At 36.0% G+C, this 27,094-nt stretch overlaps 1 protein-coding gene across 1 annotated transcript in view; it reads left to right on the forward strand.

The window, feature by feature from the left end:
* The window catches only part of MICU2 (mitochondrial calcium uptake 2), an 811,360-nt gene that overhangs the window by 295,699 nt on the left and 488,567 nt on the right, over positions 1–27,094 (forward strand). Inside the window, exon 2 of the mRNA XM_053708516.1 lies at positions 13,363–13,507. Coding sequence (XP_053564491.1) covers positions 13,363–13,507 — 145 coding nt within the window. The remainder of the gene's footprint in view (positions 1–13,362; positions 13,508–27,094) is intronic.

Genomic DNA, 27,094 nt, shown 5'->3' on the forward strand with positions numbered 1-27,094 from the left:
ACTTAGACAGAACAATGGAAAATTATCATTATATTACTTAACTATCATGCCCCCCACTGAGAGTGTAATCTCTTCTGCTGGCTGTGTTTACTTAGGTTATTCAATAGAGTATACTCCAGTATAGAAACTTTCAGTATAGGTTTGGATACCACAGGCTAAATCGGCTATTTCAAATGCCAAAATAGGGGTAAAGGAGCTACTTGTAAACAATTTAAAACATCCAGCTGGTAAAATGAATCATTGGGAACAATTTAAAGGGGATATTTTTTTTGGATGAACTGTCCCTTTAAGTCAAGTGAGTGAATGATATGCACAGTATTTAACCCCTTCATTATCAGAGAAAATAACTTGCCCATTATTGGAGAAGTTTTTTTGCATTTTTGCTATCGCTCTTTTTAAACAGAAATAGAGCCTTTATTTTTGTTTTTTGTTTTTAATCACTTATGAAACTATGAAAAGTATATATATATATATATATATATTTTAAAGTAGACAGCCCAAGGTATTGATCATTGAGGCCCATTTTGGTATATTTAATGCCACTATTTAGCCAACAGATATGATTCTATAATTTTATTTTTACTTTTTTGCAAACATAGGGTTTCTTACTAAAATTATTTACACACAACTACTGCAGTCATAAGACAAATGGTTGTTAAAGCTTCTCTAGGAACCTAGCAGACATACATGGCTTTGCTCGCCACACTTGAAATTCATGGCAGTGAAAGGGTTAATTAGCTTGTAAGGTTTTTGCTGTACTGTAGAGATTACACTTTCACCTGACACCTCCCACCCCCTGATCCCTACCTGATCCCTCCCAAATAGCTCTCTTCCCTCCCCCCACTCGTCCCCACCATCTTAGGTACTGGCATACAGTCTGTCAGTATGCAGTTTATATATATATATATATATATATAGATAGATAGGTAGATTGATATATATGTTCTTTGTTGTTCTTATTGTGTAAGCTTTAGTAAATTAAAAAGCTCCACAATATATTATATTTTTGTTGAATACAAAGTTTTGTATACATCTGTCAGCCCCAGACTAGAACACTTAACTTAGACATACAGGGAAAAAATACATTTAGCTTAAAATCATGTAGCACAAGAAGTCGCAACCCAGAAAAAGTTAGGATGTGCATGAAACAAATGCTGAATATGGCCTCCGCCATTGGCTATTTTGAGAGTTAGATTTTGTAACCCCTTCACACCGTTAGGACGTTCCATGCCCTCCTAGCTGCACTGGGCTTTAAGTTAGGATGGCATTGAACGTCCTACCATATATGGCGTTCTGTAGCTTCCCCCTTTGACAACGACAAGGATCGGCCTAGGGGGCATTCCTAGCAGCGCAGGCAGTCCTCCATGATCTGATCTCGGCCTTGAAATTACAATTGCGTGATTTCATTTTTACTAATTGTGTTTGCATCAGAACTTCGTTCCGTTGCAAACACTATTGTTCCAACACACTAAGAACTGAAAATAGCCAAATGCCACAGGCGACGGCCATATTCAGCATTCGATTCATAACAAATTTTCTGAATGTACATACCTATTGAAAAGTAATATTTAAACTAAACAAACACATTGCAACTTTACACATTTAGTACACACCATACATGTTTTGCAATTCTGCTTTCACAGTGATGTGTGATACCATAGGGAAATTACTTTCCCTATCAGTATATATATGTGTATGTGTATATATATATATATATATATATATATATATATATATATATATATATATATATATACACATATATATATATATATATATATATATATATATATATATATATATATATATACACACACACACACACACACACGTGCACTCACAGGAACGATCAACCAGCTCAATACAATTGTTAGCCTGTTCTATGGCAATTTACCACCTGGGTGCAACTTCTTTTAGCCCAGTAATACTTTTCACAGAGTAGAACTTTCCTGTAGTATATCAGTCTGACCCCGCCTATTACGGTCAGTCCAGCGCCGAAATACCAGGCAATTCCTCTCTGAACATTTTCCACTTCTTGATAGAGTTTGAACACTGCTGATTTGCTTTCTCTATTCCTTAGATATCTTTTTATATCCCTTTCCTTTTTTATACAGTTCAACTACCTTTTCCCACAGATCCTTTGACAATTCTTTTGCTTTCCCCATGACTTAGAATCCAGAAACGTCAGTGCAGCACTGGATGAAAGATGCAAGGGTCTGTCAGGAGTCCAGAAACTCAATGACCTTTTATACACACACACAAATTACAAGCAAACAGATCACAAGGGAAGATGGTTACCTTTATTAGCCATTCAAACCCCCTTGTGTCAACTTGTGTGCATGTTATCAGGCCAAAATCACCAGGGTATGTAAACTTTTGATCAGGGTAATTTTTGGTAGTTTCTTTTGTCATTATGATTTAAAAAGAGTAAACACAATAATTGATAATAAATGGCTTCAGCCAAACACTAACCATGAGTGAAAGAAAAATGTTTGTGTTATCATTCATATTCTCTGAAAAATGGCCAAAAAATCATAAATTCTGCCAGGGTATGTAACCTTATGAGCCCAACTGTATACCTTCCCGGTAGCTGTGTGCAGCGTTTGAGTGTAGGCGAGTGTAACGTCCATTATTGAGTTTTTTTTTTGGTAAATAAGTTTTTATTGAGGTTATCAAAACATACTGAAGGCAACATGGCTACAACATTCAAAAGACATGTCACTTTTAGACAAGAGTAAGAGAATTCACAATCCACTGCAAATACAATGACATTCACAGCTTAATAATATACATCAAAAGCAAAAATCTGTCTCTAAATTATAATTAGGTCCACTAATGGAGCGTGTTATGGACAGTAATTTCAGCGAGGATACAATGATTAACAGCCTGAAAGAATGTTGAGCCTATGGAATAGAAACCTCCCTCCTTTTCTATAGCATGTATTGTATTATGGAAACTACAGATCAGGTTTCTTGTGGAACGAGTATGTGGTTAGCTGAGTTGTTGAGTGGGGAATTGGGTAAGGGGAATACAGCGGGCGAGAGCCGCTCGAGTGGAAATAGGGGATCTTAGTATTAGTAAGCAGTTACCTTTAGGATAATATAAAATAAAAATATTCAAGTCAAGCAAAATAAAGAACTAATATATATACCAATAAACACACATTATCCCTATGATAGATGGTCTAAGCAGAGGTTAACAACAAAATAAAAGAGACAAGCATATAAATAACGATTCAGTGTCACCAGATATCCATAGGCGGGATCTATATGAAGTTCAAGTGTAGTATGGAAATGACTATATTGATATAAGAGCACTAAGCTTGTCTGTTGGGCAGTCTCAAAACTTCCTGATCAGTAATGTAGGGTAGAAAGTGAGAACATGTATAATATATCTAGTCTTCTGTTAATGAACTATTTATGGTGATGTGCAACTATTCGATGTATAGAGGTTCTCAGTGTATTTAGGATACAGGAGGAAATTATAGCCAATCATGATAAACCATGGTGCTGTAGAGTTAATAGGATAGCTGTGAAAACGTATCCTCCCTTTTGCAGAGGGGATAGAGTAATAGTGGGGATTTCTATGCCCATGAATAGCCAAATAAGATAAACTAGTAGCCTGGTTGGGTCTGTTTTATATTCCTTATGAAAATATATTAGGTATAGTAACCTACTGAACCTAGTGACAAGTGATGCCCAGAATGGTGGTCAGCTAAATCAACCAACTAGTCCAGAATAATAATCTAATGTAGGTATGGTTCCCATAATTGCTTATAGATTTGATTAGTATAGACTGCATAGCTGTATGTTCCACAACCTATAATCATTTCAAGTAATATGGACAAAGTTGGGTCCACTCTGGTTTGGCCCCTCACTGGTTGAGATGAAGCATAAATGCTTGGTTCTATCTGCAATAGGGTTATAGAGCTAAAAGAACTCTCTCTGGTGATCACTATGTAAATATATGGGGATGTAATATACATAGCTAGCCAATGAGTTTTAACGATTTGCATAGTTTTAAACTGATAACCATCCATGTAATAATGTGAACACTAAGTTCTAGTGACCAAAAAGAACACAAAATAAGTTAACTATCGAACTGAAGTGGTCAGGATATATACACTTATAAGTGTGATTTAACCTTTTAATGCCGTTATGCCATTGTGATGGAATACAACGGCATAACGGCATTAAAAGGTTAAATCACACTTATAAGTGTATATATCCTGACCACTTCAGTTCGATAGTTAACTTAAAAGCCGTTATGACGGAATACAATGTCATCGCAAACGGCTGTCCTGAAGCCTACTAGGCTTGCATGATTTGATCGCGGTCTGGAGGGCGTTCCTAGCGTCTTAGGGACGCCCCCCAGACCCGATCCCATAATTGAAATCTTGCAATCTTTTACACGATCACGTGATTTCAATTTGTCTACATCAGAACGCTGTTCCGATGTAGACTTTTTAACCCGGTCATGAAAGGGTTAACAAACTAACTTTGAGACTTCCCCACAAAAGAAAAAGAAAACAAAAAATAAAAACAGTTCAGCTGTAGATAGTCACTAGCTTCCAAATTACTAGGGCAGATGTAGGGGAGACAAAGCAGAGATAAAAAGACTCCTCAAATCCTAGATATATATAAAGCCTTTATCCTATTCCAATTCTGCATAGACTCAGTGTTCCAGGGATAAAGTTTGAAGGGTTCATTAGTGTGTAGGTCATTGGCTGCAGTTTTGCTACACAGTTAGAGGGGAGATTGTGAACTCTTACCACCCTACGTTGCAAAGGGTCTCTAAAACTGGTGTCCATACTTAGGTCCCAAAGGTATCAGGAGGTTCAGAGATTGATAGAGAGATCTTCTTAGTTGTAGAAATCAAATTAGACGTCTGCAGTTTGTAGAAAAACGGCTATTTTATAAACACTCTTTGCTCTGCTTTCATTTATGCTGCCGACCATGATGGCTGCTAGACACGCCCCCCCCCCCCATTATTTAGGTTTTTAATTGTATCAAAAAGATCATACGCCATCTTAGTATCCCTGAATTATAATCACATTTTATATTCACTAATGCACATGTATCACAGCAAATGTCGATACACAATATGTGCAGGCACATTAACAATTGTTTTCACACTGATGAGGTAATGATGTACATATGGTGCACTGCGAAGTTTAGATATGCAATTCAAATTGATTAGTTGATTTGTGAGTAGGCAGAGTTTTGTATTATGTATTTATAGTTGTGTTGTGTTCACAAAAATAGTTTTCTATTGATTATCATGCCACAATGATTGAAATAATAATGTTAAAAAATGCTCCAGTGTTTCATTATTCTCTATTCTTCACATGATAAAGACAGGTTATGTTCCAAGAATGTCCTCTCCTACCAGTTAGAACTTTTATGACATTTTTCTTCTATTTTTCAGTGGTGGTATTTTTTTAAGGTACCTTTGTTATTCATTTTGCTTTAATTTATCTCTATTTACCCCTGAAAATGTATCCTGCAGCAACATGTTATTTGTGATGGCTTCTTCAGTGCCGGAACTCTATTGTATCTGTCCCTAACTAGCTGCAGCTAAAGAGATAATACAAACATGCTCAAGGCTTTTCAAGGTGTATGTTCTTGAGCATTAAAGTAATGAAAAAAGGACCATTAACTACAATAGAATTGCGTAATTAAGAAGTGTATAATAAAACAATAACACTTACTCTGAATTTCAAATAAGCTGTAGATTATTTTCCCCATTGCTTGCCCCTTGTATTATGTGACAGCCATCAGACAATCACAGACTAGCATATGCTCAGTAGGAGATGGTGCCTCAGAAAGTGTGCCTATAAAAATGTGATCCAAAATGTTATTATGTTAAGTAAATTGGAAAGTCTCTTAGAACTAACTGCATGTTCTATCTGAATCATGAACATTTAATTTTGACTGTAGTGCCCCTTTAAAAAAAATCTTATTTGAAAAACATATAAAACATTTATTTTGCAATGCAGTAGTGTTGAAATGTTATACTATATATTAAAATAAATGTAATATCCCTTTAAACAGATTTATATATAATCTGTAAAGCTTAGATTTCCTTTAAGCTTTGAAGAGTTGACTTTACAGATTTTAGGTGTTAAACGAGATGTAATTTCTCCTGTGATTCAACACTAGGAATGCACCCAAGATTAGCTCATTGAGGATTTGCAGTCAGACATGTGCTTGATACATAATATGCTTGTTATGGCAAAGGTTTATTCATTGATGACACACAAATGGGCAAGAACGTTCTGGCCATAGCCCAATCCTTAACTGTGACACTTGTTGAACAAAAAGACAAGTTAAAGCAAGAACACTTTATAGATAGATAGATAGATAGATAGATAGAGATATACATTTATATAGAAAAATAGATATTAGAGGTAAATTGGGAAGTTGTTTAAAATGATATACTCTTTCTGAACCATGACATTTATATCCCTTTAAATTCCTTTCAAATATAATCTCAGTAACCACTGCTCATTTCTGCACAAATGAAAAGTGTTTCATAAAGATGAATACACCATTTTTTGCAGATTAATCATTTCCCTTCCATTTTGCGTCAAAAAAATATGCATAACTCCAAAAACCCTCAACCGATTTACTTCAAATTTTCAGCATTACCAGACACTAACGGTGCCTAAAAAACTGGCAAATTTACTCAACTAATCTAAAGTTGCAAGAGTCCAAAAAGCAGTATTTAACATTGAACAGTTAAAGTGAAGGTAAAGTTTATTTAATTGTAATATATCTATGTATTCCTTCAACATAGAATATGCTAATCGCTAACTTGGTTTTATAAAAAAAAATATTTGTCTTTTATTTTTATCTATATTTTTCCCTACCGTTCTGTGGATAACTCCTCCCAACCTCTATATCCGGTTTTGAAGTGCTGTTACGTATAGAGTGATCCTACCCGGCTCTATACGTAACAGCAGAAGCGCGTTCACGATGAGCAATGTAACTGCGCATGCGCGATTCTCAGCACACCCATCTCCCTTCACCTACATAAAGCGGCCTTATTCAGAAGAAGTATGCATGCGCGAAACTAGAACACCCGTGTAGTCTTTGAAGAATGAAATAGACTCTAGCGCATGCGCAGTACATCTAGTAGGCGGATGACGTAGGGTCATGGCCGCCTAACGGCCAGAATTTCAGCTGGTTGCTCTAAAAACTTGACCAAAAATAAAACAAACAAACAAAAAAATGGGTTGATTGTGAAAATCGGCAAAAAGGGAATTGAAATAGAAATTACTGGATTTGGAAGTAATATTGTAAAAAATCATGAATTAAAGTCCCATTCATTTTCAACAAATAATTGGATTCTGTATCAGTGTCAAGGTAACTTTACCTTCACTTTAAGCAAACTTTATGATTCAGATAGAATGTGTACTTTTAAACAAGTTTGCAATTTGTTTCTATTACCTAATCTTCTTCATTCTCTTGGTATCCTATGTTAGGCTCAGGCACAGCAATGCACTACTGGGAACTAGCTTCTGATTGGTGGTTGCACAGATATGCTCCGATGTGTCCAGGAAGCTCTCAGTAGTGTATTGCTGTTACTTCAAAAAAAAGGATACCAAGAAAATTAAACAAATTAATAGAAATAAATTGGAAAGTTGTTTTAAACTGTCTATCTAAATCATGAAAAAAAATATGTTGGTATGCGTTTCAACAAAGGCTACCAAAAGAGCAAAGCAATTTCGATAATACTTTTTAAGAACATTGGAAAGTTGTTTAAAATTGTGTTCTCTATCTGAATTATAAATTTAAAGGGACACTGAACACAATTTTTTTCTTTCGTGATTCAGATAGAGCATGCAATTTTAAGCAACTTTCTAATTTACTCCTATTATCAATTTTCTTCATTCTCTTGCTATCTATATTTGATAAAGAAGGCATCTAAGCTTTTTTGGTTCAGTACTCTGGACAGCACTTTTTTATTGGTGGATGCATTTATCCACCAATCAGCAAGAACAACCCAGGTTGTTCACCAAAAATGGGCCGGCATCTAAACTTACATTCTTGCATTTCAAATAAAGATACCAAGAGAATGAAGACAATTTGATAATAGGAGTATATTAGAAAGTTGCTTAAAATGTCATGCTCTATCTGAATCAAGAAAGAAAAAATTTGGGTTCAGTGTCCCATTAATTAAAGGGACATTCAGGTAAAAAATTCAATGCACATAGATGTACATGCATGTGAAGCATAACTAGATAATAATAATAGATATTCTCAGTGTGGGAGCATTTTAGATACCTCAGCTGCTCAAAGCGCCAGTGGGGCTTGTATTATTTCAGCAATTAACACATTGAGTCATTACCAGATGGTACAAGCGCTTTAGGCTCTCTGAACAATTGCTGTGTTTAAAATGCTGGTGCATGGTGCATACTTAAATACACTTTTGAAATAGCTATATATTTTATTAAAAGCATTTTTTGCTCAAGTGAAAATAATACATCTTTTGTGACAGAAGTAACACACATTATAAAGGAAAATGAATTAAGCTGCATTAGCAGGTTTTGAGGCTTGTTCAGGTTGATCATCATGGCCTGCACTCCAGCAATTTTGGTTTGTAGCGAGAGCAGGGGGTGTCATTGTACAAGAGAGCTCTTGTGCAATGTTAAAGGGACAGTCTGCTCCAGAATTTTTATTTTATAAAAAGATAGATAACCCCTTTATTACCCTATCCCCAGTTTTGCATAACCAACACTGTTATATTAATACACTTTTTACCTCTGTGATTACCTTATATCTAAGCCTCTGCAGACTGCACCCTTATCTCAGTTCTTTTGATAGACATGCATTTTAGCCAATCAGGGCTGACTCATAAATAACTCCACAGGAGTGAGTAAAATGTTATCTATATGGCATGCATGAACTAGTGCTGTCTAGCTGTGAAAAACTGTCAAAATGCACTGAGATAATAGGCTGCTTTCAAGGGCTTAGAAATTAGCATATGAGCCTACCTAGGTTTAGCATTCAACAAAGAATGCCAAGAAAATAAAGCAAATTTGTTTAAAGGGAAAGTCTACACCAGAATTGTTATTGTTTTAAAAGATAGATAATCCCTTTATTACCCATTCCCCACTTTTGCATAACCAACACAGTTATATTTATATACTTTTTACCTCTGTGATTATCTTGTATCTAAGCCTCTGCAAACTGCCCCTTTATTTCAGTTCTTTTGACAGACTTGCAGTTTAGCCAATCAGTGCTGGCTCCCAGGTAACTTCACGTGCTAGAGTACAGTGTTATCTATATGAAACACATGAACTAACGCCCTCTATAGGTGAAAAACTGTTAAAATGCATTCTGAAAGGAGGTGGCCTTCAAGGTCTCAGAAATTAGCATATGAACCTTCTAGGTTAAGCTTTGAACTAAGAATACCAAGAGAACAAAGCAAAATTGGTGATAAAAGTATATTGGAAAATTGTTTAAAATTACATGCCCTATCTGAATCATGAAAGTTTATTTTGGACTAGACTGTCCCTTTAAGTAAACTGGAAAGTTGTTTAAAATTGCATGCTTTATCTCATTGTAAAAGTTTAATTTTGACTAGACTGTCCCTTTAAATATCAACGGGCTAATTGAAGTATTTTGCAAAAATGCTTCTATTTAGAACTGTGTGTGTGTTTATATATACAATATGTGCGTGTATATATATCTCAAAAGTAGACTATTGTACCCTAAACTGTCACAAGCTAAGTAAAAAAATGCTGCAAAGTTTAAGATAATGTTACAATGAAGGTATTGGTTGACCACTGATTGTTTGAGTTATTAATTTCTTTTTTGTTATTTTAGTTGTATTGTGTATTTTCTTTCTTTCCTTTTTTCTTCCAAATGTGCCAGATGTTTTGTATGATAAATTGATCATGTATTTAAATCAAACTATAATACGATTGTACCATTTTAATCTGTTGTTGAAAAGAAAAAAATTAGGCTAATTGTCTTTGATCTGTATTTTTATTTTTCAAAATTACATAAATAGGATTGAATTGAAAAAGCACAAAGTCTCATGAATATGTGGACATCTAATAAACATTGCATTATCTTTTCTGTCACTTAGAATTGCAGGTTTCATTGTTGGCTCTTATTTAGTGTCAAATTGTACTTTGTCCCACGCTCCCTAAAGAGGGGCTAAAAAGCAAATTATGTAACCTGTAAATTAAAAAGCTGGTTTATGCAATTTGCAGCGCTTTAGGTTTCAGATTTTGCTTTTTGTCTTCTCTAGAGAGCGTAGTACAAAGCATACTTTATACGCAAAACCAAGAGGTGTTTAATGACTCTTTTTAAAATTAACAAAACTAAGAACTGTTCATCATTTTATTTACTCGTCACCTACTAATACTCAATACCATTGTGGTTTGTGGATTTGTGGTCTAACCCTCCTTACAAAACCACAAACAACTTATGAGCACCTGTGACATTTATTATAACTATTAAAGTTGTATAACATTACAGGAAATAATCAAAACTTACTGCAGCTTGCAGTTGTTAACTCTATACAGCTTCATTATTTACATCCAGAAATATAAAAGGAACATTGATAGATCACTAGATTAATATATTTTGTCCAGTTAAAGGGACACTAAGGTTGAAATTTAAAGTAATGGTAAACTTTCCCCTTAGTTTAAACGGATCTGGAATGATAGCAATATTGTAGATTGAGTTTAATTTATCAGTTGTAATGAAGATGACCTATAACTTACTTTTTAATGTAGTGCTGAAATTCGAATACCCCGTGCTCCGGCAATACTAACTAAATATACTAAAATATAGACAAAAGCAAGTTAAATTATAGCAAAAACATTTCAGTTTAATTTGGCATTGTTGCAAGCGGAGGTAAAATCTGGATTGGATGAGACTCTTAAGCGCTTGTGCTTAATTACCCAATAAGGAAAGATAGTCTTACTATGTAGTTGGATTCAATGAGATCTATTTATTTTTAGAATTATAAATACATACAATAAAATTTAAAACAATAGAAATTGATTCTTAAAACAAATCTAACTGGTTGGCCAACCATACAGTGTGAATAAAATGATATAATATGTTTTCCAATCCCTGTTACTTAGTGTGTTATACAAACATATCTGTATATTTGAATTTTTGAATTTTGGTTTAATTGCAGATATTTTTTATGGATTTGATATAGTGGACTTGTGAAGAAGTATGGTATCCACAAAGAATATTCGCAATATTAATTCTTAATTACCATATTTACCATATTCGTTTGTTTAAAGCTGAACATACATAATTAAAATAGCGTCAATGGTATCAACAATATAATTAAAATAGCGTCAATGGTATCAACAATAGTAACAAATAATAAAAGTGAAACAAAAATAAAGTGATACAGTAAAAATCGTATAAGTTATGAAAGATAAAGTCTTTCTGCCGTGATCGTTAGAGTAATTGTTAATTGCTTTTTGTTAAAAGCGCTGTTGTTAAGTCCTCCGTGGGGATAGTATGTGCGGGCGTGCTGCAACACGTTTTTATCTAATTGCTATATATATTGCGATTATAAGTCACTGTTAAGTAGTTTTGGTTATCTGTCCTTCACATTAACTTCCTTAGTTGGTGTAGGTATAATAAATCTTACCCGTTGTTTCTTTTGGGATACTTTGTTTCTGGTCTAGTTTCTTTTTGTACCCAATTCAATCTTTACTGTGATGAATGTGGATCGGAAGCCGGGATAGCCGCTGCCGGTGTTGTAGTGGTTTCAGTATGTCGAGTTGGTTTGTCTCTGCAATTACACACACTTGAAGAAGTAGATGCTGGGGTATTGTGGTAGTGTGCTTTAACCGTTAATCCTTTTGTCAGATGGCTGGGCTTTTTGCCTGGTTCAGGTTTTCAAAACCTCTTGAATTGTTGCGAATGTGTTCTGTTTAGATCCGTACTCTATTTGTTTCAGAGTATCCGATCTGCAGGTGTCCACAGGTTTCTTTAGGCCCAATTATTAGGTAAGGTATTTCAGTTGTTCTTGGCGGTCCTTTGAAAGGAGGACTAGGTGCTTTGAAGGTTGTTCTTGAACGCTTCAGAATATCTTTCAAGCGTATTTGTTGGTCCGTGGTTTGATGTAGTCTTGGCGGTCCACTTCGAAAGTGGACTATGAAAATGTTCAGTGTAGCAAGGAGTAGGCAACGCGTTTCAGCTGATTAATACAGCCTTTATCAAGCATATCCTTGCAGTTGTAAACAGTGGGTTTTTGTATTCTGTGATTTGATTCTATTGGATCCCCTAGGTAGTTGTATCTTTACAATCTGGTGATCCTATTGGTTGTTGTGTCGGTGCTTTTGATTGTTGCAAGCGGAGCCTTTATATCAGCCCAAGGGGTTCTCCAGTTACCTTCTCTCTCCCATGTGAATTTTTGTATCCCAGAGAGCTTTATTACATTCTATGGAAGGCATCTCTCATCTCTCTGGGATTTCCGGATTCCTCCCCTTTTATTAGAAAATTCAGCGAGTTCTGACCCTATAAAGTCAGCACTATAATCTCTCTCCAAGCTAGAGAATGATTATCTGGCCCATAGAAAGTAATGACTCTCTCTGGGAAACCGAAGCTGGCAGTTTTTCAGGTATAATTTAACTAAGACATGCAAAATGCAATCTGATCTGTAAAAGATACACATAAATATACAAAGTATGAGCCTAATTTCCTAAATATACACAAACTATGGCATAATCCGAATTTGTAAAATCACAATCCTAAATACACTGCTGTATACAAAATTAAAATACAAAATAGAAAGTCTAAAATAAAATTTATTCAGAAGTGTAAAGTGATATAAAATAGAAAGCACAAAGTGTAAATGCAACAGAGCTGTCATGTCATGCAGTGCACTATTGCAAAGGACTTCTCTCTCCTTCACATACAGACCAGACATGTAGGGAATTCCCCTTGGAGAAGTAAAGCAAAATCTGCCTTTTGAAAATTTACTAGTGATCTCGCCGTGCTGGAGGATCATTTTAGAATATCTCACCGGAGCAGAGAGGTTTTTAATATCTAGGCCATAGTGTCTTAGCTCTTTGTAGTGCAGGGCTGCCAAAATTATGGTCGCAGCCCTCCAAGGTGTTTGTATTTCTTGTGTTTTTGTCTGTTATTATTTATAATTTACTATCATAGTGTGTGGTACTTAGCAAATGTGGAGTTTATACATAAATCAAGTTTTACTGTCTGGAAGTTCTTATTCTATATATACAATTGGTGATTCTTTATTTTTTTAAGGGAAAAAAAATATAGGAATGATATCGAAAGGTATGTTTTATTATTTTAGTTTGACTAATTGTATCTGTACACGTATTCATTTTTCTTGCTTCTGTTTTTTCAGAATGCAGATCTTATTGACGATACAAAAGAAAAGCAGTCAATCCGAAAACAGCGGTTTATGCAGTTTGCTTCATTGATATATGATGGAGAACATTACATGACCCCCAGAGATTTCCTGTTTTCTGTCATGTTTGAGAAGGTGGAACGTAAGTGAGATTAAAACATGTTAACTTGAGTGGTGCGGGAACTAGTAGTTGGGAAAATTACTGAGCAAAGCTCCCTGTAATTTATTTACATTACTATATGAAATGTGACCTACAATTGATTTGAATACTGTGACTGTGTGAAAATTTGTCTCTTAACACAAGTCTGCTTTACCAGCTTTTGTCCTTTTTATAAATTACTTCAATTATATTAAAGGGACGCTGCAATTTACTACGAAAATGCCATTTGTTACACCATTCTATTTGTATTCAAGCCTCGCAATACATTGGTTCTTGTGATTTACATATTCTCATAATCACCAATCACAGGCTGTGTGCAGTTGCAGAACAGCATAGGAATGCTGAGTTTAAATGTGTGTTTAACCGTTTTTAGAAACAGCATGAGAATTGTATTACTTTACTATATACCTATTAAATACTATGTTAAAATCTCTATTCTCTTTCTCTCTTTTCCCTCTCTTTCTTCTCTCTCCTTCTTTCTCCTTCTTTCTCCTCTCTCCTTCTTTCTCCTCTCTCCTTCTTTCTCCTCTCTCCTTTCTTCTCTCTCCCTCCTCTCGTCTTTTTTCTTGAGCTCGATTTAGCAATCCTTGGTGGGCAGGGGCGTACATATTCGCCCCTGTCCGCCCGAGCTCTCCTCTGGCAGGCAGCAATTCGCTGCCAGAATTTAACATTGCACGAGACTGGGGAGATTGAAATTCTCCATCTAAGAGGTGGAGAACAGGGTAGGGAAGCAGCTGTCCGATGACCACTGTTTGATAATTCCTGACTGCAGGTTCTCCTGTGCAAACCTGCAGTCAAAGGAGGAGAAGGGCTTGATAAATTGAGCCCCTTCTCTCTCCCTCTTTCTCTTCTCTCTCTCTCTCTCTCTCTCTCTCTCTCTCTCATATATAATGCAGCATATCTGTAAAACGCTAATTAAAAATATCATATGACCATCTCTATGTAAAAAGTAAAGATATTTTACCTCAAAATTTCCACAGTAGTTGCATCCCATTATAGAGGAACTTTAAACAATCCCATCTAGATGCTTGCCCGGGACTTGCATGTCGCTTAGTACCATGCAAACTGTTATGCTATATTTTATTTTGTAGACTCGCAACTGTTACGAACAGTCTCATGACAGATTTACACCTCCTGCCACAATCTCAATTATATATGAAGGTGTTATTGGCACTCTATAAAAAGCTGCAAAGAATGACGTAACTGACCATATTTAAAGTTGTTGTTATTATTATTATTATTTACTACTACAGAAAATTAATTTTTAGCACTTTTTTGGATTTTAATACAGCATTATGTTTTTTGTGGACAATATTATTTATTATCTTTATTAGTAATGTCACAGCAGATTCTACTGTGCTATATGGGGGCACAAGAATTAGAACAAGACAGGGAAGGCAGATTAAGGCAGTTGTATTAAAGAGCACTGTTCGCAATAGAAGACATGGTTGTACTCTGTGGGCTCCATGTACTAAGAGGCGGGCGGACAGCTTCTTAACTCGCGAAGCTGTCTGCCCGCCTCAGCTACACACGGGCAGCGGATCCGCTTGCCCGTATGTATCATTACACACTCAGCGGAGTGTGTAATGCCCGCCCCTTCAGTCGCGCGACTGAAGGGGCTGTCAATCACCGAGAGAGCTCTCTTACATTGCGGGAAGCAGGCTCGCATATGTGAACCTGCCCCGCAAAGGCTCCGGAGCAGCTTTCGCTGCTTCGTACATGGAGCCCTAAGTAATACTTGAGTGCGTTTGCATATTGTCTCAGTCTGCCTTATCACAACACATTTTGCAGCAACAAATTTGAACTACAGGAAGTAAAAAAAAAAAAAAACCTCTGTTTTGCTATTCATTTTGTTCTATTCTGGTTTCATATCACACTTTTAACACATTACTGATTTCCATACTATTTTACAATCTAGCCAAATTACACAGTTTTACTCTGTTGCCCATACGGCTAAACAAAAGGCGTATGCATACTACATACTGGTAGCATAACAACAAATGGAGAGACATTCTTGTGAATAAACGTAACCTGAATAAATGACTTCATACAGGAATTGTTTGTGTTATCTTTAAGCTGCAATACAAAATGAGCTTTTTATAAGGAAGTTGGAAAAAACACATTTTGTTTGTATTCCATAAACCTGTTTTGTAGAAATACCAATGCTTTTGTAAATGACTGAACATATTGTACTTACTAGTGCGTTAAAGAGACACGGTAATACAATAGTAAAATGCTGTGAATCATTACAACACTTTATTATTTTACTAATGGCCCTTTATAAATATACTGTGTTTAAACCCTGGCAGTTTGGTCCTGAGCTGGACATTGCCGATAATTGTCTACCCCTATACCACTTCGATTGACTTACTGGCTGTGTGCTGCTCAGATGTGGCAGTGCATTTTGGTTCTTTATTTTAGCGGTAGGCAGTGGAGGTTCTTTAGGGGTGCGTAATATGTACCTTCAAAGACGCATGTAGAATCCCAGTTGAAGGGCTCCATATATTGTGTCCTGTTTCTTTAAACTTTTTCACCACCTTTGTTAGCCTTTCAAATTATCACCTCCGAAGGGACAGTGTACTTTAAAATAGTTTTCACCTTAATGTGTTTCCAATGACTTTTTATACCAGCTGCAGAGTATAAAATGAGTATAATATCTTCTAGTGAATATGTTTACACAGCTTTTCTTAAGTATATACTTGAGTATAGAATCTTTCAGTATAGGTAGGGATACCACAGGGGAAAGCTATTTCAAATGCTGAAATGAAAATGTCCCTTTAAGTTCTAGAATCACCACTGTCTGCAAGCCAAAATCAGGCCCACCCCCTAGTCTTTGTACAGCCTGTGTGCTGAAAATGTTTATCACATTTTTTAGGGGATGAAAAAAATTAAAAGAATTACTATTATTATGTAGTAGAGTACTTAGTACACTAATCAGAAAACATTTACAGAAATCATCAGTAGAAGGCCCTGCCCTTGAGTCACTGTAAGCTGTAAACCATCTTTACATAAAGTGATCAACAGGACAGGTGGACTTGGGAGCTTACATTCTAATATTTCATGTGAATATTACATAAAATCAAATTAAAAATGACAGTCACTTATCTATATTTTTAAACAATAAAAAATACCAACACCTTTAATACTGATTCCCCAGTTTTGCACAACCAACATTGTTATATTGATATACTTTATAACCTCTAAAACACTAAGTCTCTGCCTGTTTCTAAGCCCTTGCAGGCTACCTCCTATCTCAATGCTTTTTATCAGCTTTTCACATTCAGACAGTGCTAGTTCATGTGTGCCATAAAGATAACATTGTGCTCACTACTGTTGAGTAATGCATGAACCAGCGCTAACTGTCTAAAATGAAAGTTTCTAAAAAGCACTGAGATAAGGGGGCAGTCTCAGTGCATCCAAGCAAAGGCTTAGATACAAGGAAATCAGAGGTAAAAAGTATATTAATATAGTGTTGGTTATGCAAAATAATAATGGGTAATAAAGGAATAATCTATCTTTTTAAACTATGGGAATTTTCAAGTAGACTGTCCCTTTAAGTGGCCGTAGATAAAGTTTTAATGGAACACAACCCCTCTCATTAGTTAATGTATTGCAACAGAGATTTTATGTGGCGCTTTCTCTGCATTGCACTGCTCCTCAGCTGATATGCCAACAAAATATTGCCAAAACATAGGAAAATATAAAACATAATTCCATTACAGCAGACTTTCTTCACAAGAATAACAAAATGGAAAAAAAGGCTGCAAACAAAGTAAGTTTTCGAGTGGCTCATTAGTTTGCCATATTTTTTTGTTTTACTTTATCAATAAGAACGTGTGATTATTTGTTTTCTCTATAGTACCCTTGATTTTTCTTCAGCCCAAAAAAGCCTAAAATATTTTCTGACTTTGCAGATCCCTTTTTTTAGCAAGGGTTAAAAACATTGTTGCCAAAAGACATTAGTACAATAATAATTTGGTACTAACTACGTATGGGTGAACACAAAATAAATAAGATGTAAAAAAGTTAAATCCATCCTCTCTTGCACATCCCCCCCCAAAAAAAAAATATAAAAAAATAAATGTATATATTTATATTGCATTGCTGTCAAATATGAACACTGGTATTTATTTGTAAAGTTTCCACCTTAATACATTATTTGTAAAGTTTCCACCTTAATACATTATTTGTAAAGTTTTTACCTTTAATATAGGATTTGTAAAGTTTCCACCTTAATACATTATTTGTAAAGTTTCCACCTTAATACATTATTTGTAAAGTTTTTACCTTAATATAGTATTTGTAAAGTTTCCACCTTAATACAGTATTTAAAGTAACAAAATCTATACTATTTGTGTTACAAACTTCTACTACCTTCTAATGAATGGCAAATTTGACTTCCCTACGAAGCAGTTGATGCATATTTCCTCTCTCACTTTGCTTACTTCCATTTAATTCCCCTGCTCATGCTTCTCATTCCCTGTCTCATCCTTATGTGTTTCCATTTTTACCTGTGTGCTTTTTGCCATTGGTGTTGACAGGTTGGGGACTGCAGCTTTACCCATAGGCTTTTTTTTCACATGCCTCTTGGGAATTATATTCTTAGCTCTGTTTTTTTATTTACATATAGTTTTTGACAATCTTATTTTTAACTTCAGTTTTTTTTTTGTGTTTATAGAATATGGGCCTCAAAACTATTTCTTCAGCTTATCGTCTTGTCCCGTAACTTTCCATATCTATATAGATTGACTCAAGTCACAGTGTACTATACTGATTTTACAGTGCAAAATGTCTTTATATTAGTTGTCTGTTACATAGTGTGCATTGGGGTGCCTCACCATTTTAAATAAGGTGCCCATTAGAATATTTTTTTAGAACACACAGGTTATCATTTTTTAGAAATGCAATTAATAGAAAATATGTAATTATATCAGAAAAAAACTCAGGCTTGCATAGGAACCATATACATTATATACAGAAAAACAACCCACATTATACATACACATTAGTTGGCTCAGAAAAAGGATAGGAATTAACCAGTTGCTGAAAAACATGTTTTTAACACAGAGGTATACTCCAGCGCCAACTAAACCTTGAAGGCCCAGGGGGGTGATACCTAGCTATCACCTCAAATGAAACAAATGTGAAGAGTGTGCCCAGGTGCCAGACAAACGGAGGCTAAGGTAAGGTATACGATATTAAAATATTTAATAGACAATAATTACAAATGGCATGGATCCATGCATAAAATTACATAAAAATGCATAAAAATACAATACAAATAAAAAATGACAATGAATTACTGTAAGATATAAAAACCTGCAACAATGGTTATAAAATACTCAATGTAAAAAACAACTGAAAAAACAAATGAAAAAATAAAGAAGTAGAATCAGAAGTGAATAACCAGTGTATAAATAAATGTGACCAGTGCTAAAGTCAATAAATCAATGTTCTTAGTGAAAAAAATCTCCAAACATAACTCCAAAAATTGTCCAAAGGTAATGTGATGTTCAATAAAAACAAAAACAAACAATGGTGTCAATCCTGTGGGATAGTGAAAGTGTAGAAAACCAAAAAATAACTGAAACAGTGACGCAACAAACGATAATTTTGATGTATCTATGTTGCAAAAATATCCAATGATAATAATATCTGCCCCTAGTGACTGTCGTTACCAACAGGTGCTAGGCCAAGATGGAAGAAGATCCTGTGGGAAAAAACCTGTGGAAAAAAGAAATAGAACAAATGTGTAGAACATTCAAAAATAAGTCCTCTAACTGAAATAAGGCTTACCAGTGCAGGTCTACGCGTTTCGGCCCTCTCTAGGCCTTTATCAAGACTGGTTTGGAATGATATCTGGTGGCCTTATATAGGGGTTGGTAACTGACAACCGGAAGTGCCCAGCAATAACCGTTTCCGGTTTACCGTTTATTCTTAATAACAAAAATAAGACTTTATAACATTCTTAAAAGAAAGCAATTCGTAAGCATATTAGATTGTCAGTGAGAACAAAATCTTAAAACATATGCGTCTAGCATAATCATCTGGTACCTAGCCTCCGTGTGTCAGTGACGTCACTTCCGGTGGGGAAAACAAAACAAAAAATGTGATCGATACTTGATCCAATAAATAGACAATATTCAATAGTGCTTTGATGTCTTGTATTCATTACATTTTGTAGGAATAATTCAATATTGGTATCAGATTTATGATTATGCCATTTTTTAATAACGTTAGTGAGCCGTTTCTTTCATGTAATTAACAAGAGTCCATGAGCTAGTGACGTATGGGATATACATTCCTACCAGGAGGGGCAAAGTTTCCCAAACCTTAAAATGCCTATAAATACACCCCTCACCACACCCACAAATCAGTTTTACAAACTTTGCCTCCAAGGGAGGTGGTGAAGTAAGTTTGTGCTAGATTCTACGTTGATATGCGCTCCGCAGCAAGTTGGAGCCCGGTTTTCCTCTCAGCGTGCAGTGAATGTCAGAGGGATGTGAAGAGAGTATTGCCTATTGAATGCAGTGATCTCCTTCTACGGGGTCTATTTCATAAGGTTCTCTGTTATCGGTCGTAGAAATTCATCTCTTACCTCCCTTTTCAGATCGACGATATACTCTTATATTTACCATTTCCTCTACTGATTCTCGTTTCAGTACTGGTTTGGCTTTCTACAAACATGTAGATGAGTGTCCTGGGGTAAGTAAGTCTTATTTTCTGTGACACTCTAAGCTATGGTTGGGCACTTTATTTATAAAGTTCTAAATATATGTATTCAAACATTTATTTGCCTTGACTCAGAATGTTCAACTTTCCTTATTTCCAGACAGTCAGTTTCATATTTGGGATTATGCTTTAAATTATCATATTTTTTCTTACCTCAAAAATTTGACTTCTTAGACCTGCTATATCTTTGGCTGATGTTGCTGCAGCTTCAACTTTTTGGTTGGAAACTCTAGCGCAACAAGTAACAAATCGTGATTCTCATGATATTATTATTCTTCTCCAGCATGCTAATAATTTCATCTGTGATGCCATTTTTGATATTATTAGAGTTGATGTTAGATTTATGTCTCTGGCTATCTTAGCCAGAAGAGCTTTATGGCTTAAGACCTGGAATGCTGATATGGCTTCTAAATCAACTCTACTTTCCATTTCTTTCCAGGGAAACAAATTATTTGGTTCTCAGTTGGATTCTATTATTTCAACTGTTACTGGTGGGAAAGGAACTTTTTTACCACAGGATAAAAAGTCTAAAGGTAAAAACAGGGCTAACAATCGTTTTCGTTCCTTTCGTTTCAACAAAGAACAAAAGCCTGATCCTTCGTCCTCAGGAGCAGTTTCAGTTTGGAAACCATCTCCAGTCTGGAATAAATCCAAGCCTGCTAGAAAGGCAAAGCCTGCTTCTAAGTTCACATGAAGGTACGGCCCTCATTCCAGTTCAGCTGGTAGGGGGCAGGTTACGTTTTTTCAAAGAAATTTGGATCAATTCTGTTCACAATCTTTGGATTCAGAACATTGTTTCAGAAGGGTACAGAATTGGTTTCAAGATGAGACCTCCTGCAAAGAGATTTTTTCTTTCCCATGTCCCAGTAAATCCAGTGAAAGCTCAAGCATTTCTGAATTGTGTTTCAGATCTAGAGTTGGCTGGAGTAATTATGCCAGTTCCAGTTCCGGAACAGGGGATGGGGTTTTATTCAAATCTCTTCATTGTACCAAAGAAGGAGAATTCCTTCAGACCAGTTCTGGATCTAAAATTATTGAATCGTTCTGTAAGGATACCAACGTTCAAGATGGTAACTGTAAGGACTATATTGCTTTTTGTTCAGCAAGGGAATTATATGTCCACAATAGATTTACAGGATGCATATCTGCATATTCCGATTCATCCAGATCAGTATCAGTTCCTGAGATTCTCTTTTCTAGACAAGCATTACCAATTTGTGGCTCTACCGTTTGGCCTTGCTACAGCTCCAAGAATTTTCACAAAGATTCTCGGTGCCCTTCTGTCTGTAATCAGAGAACAGGGTATTGTGGTATTTCCTTATTTGGACGATATCTTGGTACTTGCTCAGTCTTTACATTTAGCAGAGTCTCATACGAATCAACTTGTATTGTTTCTTCAAGATCATGGTTGGAGGATCAATTTACCAAAAAGTTCTTTGATTCCTCAAACAAGGGTAACCTTTCTGGGTTTCCAGATAGATTCAGTGTCCATGACTCTGTCTTTAACAGACAAGAGACGTCTAAAATTGATTACAGCCTGTCGAAACCTTCAGTCTCAATCATTCCCTTCGGTAGCCTTATGCATGGAAATTCTAGGTCTTATGACTGCTGCATCGGACGCGATCCCCTTTGCTCGTTTTCACATGCGACCTCTTCAGCTCTGTATGCTGAATCAATGGTGCAGGGATTACACGAAGATAAATCAATTAATATCTTTAAAACCAATTGTTCGGCACTCTCTAACGTGGTGGACAGATCACCTTCGTTTAATTCAGGGGGCTTCTTTTGTTCTTCCGACCTGGACTGTAATTTCAACAGATGCAAGTCTCACAGGTTGGGGAGCTGTGTGGGGATCTCTGACGGCACAAGGAGTTTGGGAATCTCAGGAGGTGAGATTACCGATCAATATCTTGGAACTCCGTGCAGTTTTCAGAGCTCTTCAGTTTTGGCCTCTTCTGAAGAGAGAATCGTTCATTTGTTTTCAGACAGACAATGTCACAACTGTGGCATACATCAATCATCAAGGAGGGACTCACAGTCCTCTGGCTATGAAAGAAGTATCTCGAATTTTGGTTTGGGCGGAATCCAGCTCCTGTCTAATCTCTGCGGTTCATATCCCAGGTGTAGACAATTGGGAAGCGGATTATCTCAGTCGCCAAACGTTTGCATCCGGGCGAATGGTCTCTTCACCCAGAGGTATTTCTTCAGATTGTTCAAATGTGGGGGCTCCCAGAGATAGATCTGATGGCCTCTCATCTAAACAAGAAACTTCCCAGGTATCTGTCCAGATCCCGGGATCCTCAGGCGGAGGCAGTGGATGCATTATCACTTCCTTGGAAGTATCATCCTGCCTATATCTTTCCGCCTCTAGTTCTTCTTCCAAGAGTAATCTCCAAGATTCTGAGGGAATGCTCGTTTGTTCTGCTAATAGCTCCGGCATGGCCTCACAGGTTTTGGTATGCGGATCTTGTCCGGATGGCATCTTGCCAACCATGGACTCTTCCGTTAAGACCAGACCTTCTGTCACAAGGTCCTTTTTTCCATCCGGATCTGAAATCCTTAAATTTAAAGGTATGGAGATTGAACGCTTGATTCTTGGTCATAGAGGTTTCTCTGACTCCGTGATTAATACTATGTTACAGGCTCGTAAATCTGTATCTCGAGAGATATATTATAGAGTCTGGAAGACTTATATTTCTTGGTGTCTTTCTCATCATTTTTCTTGGCATTCTTTTAGAATACCGAGAATTTTACAGTTTCTTCAGGATGGTTTAGATAAGGGTTTGTCCGCAAGTTCTTTGAAAGGACAAATCTCCGCTCTTTCTGTTCTTTTTCACAGAAAGATTGCTATTCTTCCTGATATTCATTGTTTTGTACAAGCTTTGGTTCGTATAAAACCTGTCATTAAGTCAATTTCTCCTCCTTGGAGTTTGAATTTGGTTCTGGGAGCTCTTCAAGCTCCTCCGTTTGAACCTATGCATTCATTGGACATTAAATTACTTTCTTGGAAAGTTTTGTTCCTTTTGGCCATCTCTTCTGCTAGAAGAGTTTCTGAATTATCTGCTCTTTCGTGTGAGTCTCCTTTTCTGATTTTTCATCAGGATAAGGCGGTGTTGCGAACTTCTTTTGAATTTTTACCTAAAGTTGTGAATTCCAACAACATTAGTAGAGAAATTGTGGTTCCTTCATTATGTCCTAATCCTAAGAATTCTAAGGAGAAATCATTGCATTCTTTGGATGTTGTTAGAGCTTTGAAATATTATGTTGAAGCTACGAAATCTTTCCGTAAGACTTCTAGTCTATTTGTTATCTTTTCCGGTTCTAGGAAAGGCCAGAAAGCTTCTGCCATTTCTTTGGCATCTTGGTTGAAATCTTTAATTCATCTTGCCTATGTTGAGTCGGGTAAAATTCCGCCTCAGAGAATTACAGCTCATTCTACTAGGTCAGTATCTACTTCCTGGGCGTTTAGGAATGAAGCTTCGGTTGACCAGATCTGCAAAGCAGCAACTTGGTCCTCTTTGCATACTTTTACTAAATTCTACCATTTTGATGTATTTTCTTCTTCTGAAGCAGTTTTTGGTAGAAAAGTTCTTCAGGCAGCGGTTTCAGTTTGAATCTTCTGCTTATGTTTTTTGTTAAACTTTTGGGTGTGGATTATTTTCAGCAGGAATTGGCTGTCTTTATTTTTATCCCTCCCTCTCTAGTGACTCTTGTGTGGAAAGATCCACATCTTGGGTAGTCATTATCCCATACGTCACTAGCTCATGGACTCTTGTTAATTACATGAAAGAAAACATAATTTATGTAAGAACTTACCTGATAAATTCATTTCTTTCATATTAACAAGAGTCCATGAGGCCCACCCTTTTTTGTGGTGGTTATGATTTTTTTGTATAAAGCACAATTATTCCAATTCCTTATTTTATATGCTTCGCACTTTTTTTCTTATCACCCCACTTCTTGGCTATTCGTTAAACTGATTTGTGGGTGTGGTGAGGGGTGTATTTATAGGCATTTTAAGGTTTGGGAAACTTTGCCCCTCCTGGTAGGAATGTATATCCCATACGTCACTAGCTCATGGACTCTTGTTAATATGAAAGAAATGAATTTATCAGGTAAGTTCTTACATAAATTATGTTTTTTCAAGAGCCCCTATTGGCCGTGACGTCACACCTGATTGAATTGCTGATAGGCTTGGCTGAGAGGTACAACCCATATTCTGGAATGCTGCTATTTGCTTAGAACAGAGGTGTGTTTGATATATGCTGTCTGATTGGATATAGTGATCAAGAATCACTTATATCGTTATTGACACACAATTTAGTTTAATATAGCGCTTTTGTTACAGGGCTAATAGTGTATATGAGATACATTTTAGCACACAGACATATGTGAGTGATAAACTAAGGTTTTCGGAATAGAGTACCAATAGTCCTTGAGGGGGAGATAAATGGATAACTGCGAGTTATGACTATCTTTAAACATAGAGACAAGAAAGCTAAGATGGCTATCTGATGTTTTATAACATTCATATGATCATAAATGTGAATGTATAGTTAAGGGGGGGGGGGACTAACCTTCTCCTTCCTTATATTCTTATAGACAGCCCTTTTGGTTAATAAATTACACGGACGCTTAGAGCCTGAAAATATGATACAAATAATAAAAAGTGGCCCGTATTGGTAAAATGCCCTAACAGACGGGAACAGAAATAAACGAAAAGTAATGAACTATTATAGTCTAAAGAATCTGTTAGCCTCAAAAAGTTACTGATTACATGAATCAAGTATACGCTATTTGGTATACCTCAAATGCTATACCTGATAGTATCAGTGAGTGAGTAGACAGACCACTAATTGATTGTTTATATATAAAAAAGTGTAAGAACTGTTATATTACGGTCTCGGTATTATAGTCTAATTGTGGCGTATTGCTATATGCACCTAGCAAGAACTGTACATTAAGCCACTAATGGCTCTGGAGTTCCTTGCAGGAGATCAGACAGTCTCGGAATAATCTATCTATCATGTGTATTAAAACCTATACAAGTGCCTGACATACTTAATGTGTTCAGGATCTAGAGCTAAAGTCTAAAGGCTGAGACGAGGAGACATAATATCTATATTAAACCATATATAATGAAACCTGTACCAAATGCCTGACTAACTAGATCTATATGGGATTACTGGGATCTAGAGCTAACTATGCGTATAAGCTCAAAACTAAAAGATAATGCAAAGGGAAGGAAAAGGGGACTGGAACACCTGGTGATAATAGGCCGGTGGTGGATCTTTAGGGGTAATTTTAGTGGATGCGGAAGTACCTGTATCAAAAATGATGAAATAGCACGGTTCATATATCTACTCAGGACATGGGAGTAGTGTATAATAAAGGTTGATGCATCTGGATTAACTAGTGCTCCTAGGTAATGGATTCTAGCTGAAGTAAAAGGGATTTGGTGGAAAAAGTAACCTACTACTACACAAAAAGTAGAAATAGTAACCTACTACTACTCAACAAGGATGGGAATAATAAATAGCTAGAGTGTAGAATAATACTACTCTGTAGGACTGTAAGGTCTTGGTCTTGATAATTATAAAGTAGTATATCTTAAGATAATAAACCTTATGTGTGATATTGAGAACAAATATATATTGATTGAGACCTTGAGTCTATCACCGTCGAATAGATAATATTAATATTAGACATTCCTTCTAATGATGGAAAATCCTAGGGTCGCTTGTTTGCCAACCACTTCTACATAAATATCAATATAAGGATAGATGGAATACTCACCCACTTCTACATAAATAACAATATAAGGATAGATGGAATACCCAAGTAATTCTATATGAAGACTGATACTTTGAGGAGAGAGGATCAAGATTATATATGATAATGGTTATGTATAAGATGCTAGAAAAGGATCAGGTTATATTTAATAAGTGGGATAGATCTTCCTTATTGTTCAATCCCTTGGGGTAGAGGCAATCTAGATTGAAAATCCACTTGGATTCGGCAGTAAGTAGTTTTTTTTGTGTAATTACCACCTCTCCAGTCTTTTCTGATCTTCTGTATGCCCATAAAGGTTAGTTCTCTTATATTGCCCTTGTGTTTAATTTGAGAAATGTCTATACAAGGCTGTGTCCATGTTCAATTTTTCAATGAGTAATAAATGTTCACGTATCCTGTCCTTCAGGCTTCTTGACGTTTGGCCCACATATTGAAGAACGTTGATTTATTGACTTTAGCACTGGTCACATTTATTTATACACTGGTTATTCACTTGTTGTTCTGATTCTACTTCTTTATTTTTTCATTTGTTTTTTACATTGAGTATTTTATAACCATTGTTGCAGATTTTTATCTTACAGTAATTTCATTGTCATTTTTCATTTGTATTGTATTTGTATTGTATTTGTATGCATTTTTATGTAATTTTATGCGTGGATCCATGCCATTTGAAAAACATGTTTTTCCCTTCACTGTTATGTGTTGCAGATCAAGAGGAGTAGATTAATAGTGTGACACAGCAGTTAAATGCTTCACTAATATCACGTGCTTCGTGTACGCACCTTTGGGTGGTTTGCAGCCACAGTGAAAATACTTTAGAATATGTGACTGGCTGTCGTTTGTTCATTAAAGGGACAGTATACACACATTTTCATATAACTGCATGTAAAAGACACTACTATAAAGAAAAATATGCACAGATACTGATATAAAAATCCAGTATAAAATCTTTTAAAAACTTACTTAGAACCTCCCAATTTAGTACTGTTGATGGATTAGGCTGGGACTCCCACTGAAAGGGGCTGAGAGCACCCCCTCCCTTTA

Source organism: Bombina bombina, chromosome 3 (assembly GCF_027579735.1).
Source record: "Bombina bombina isolate aBomBom1 chromosome 3, aBomBom1.pri, whole genome shotgun sequence".
NCBI lineage: Eukaryota > Metazoa > Chordata > Amphibia > Anura > Bombinatoridae > Bombina > Bombina bombina.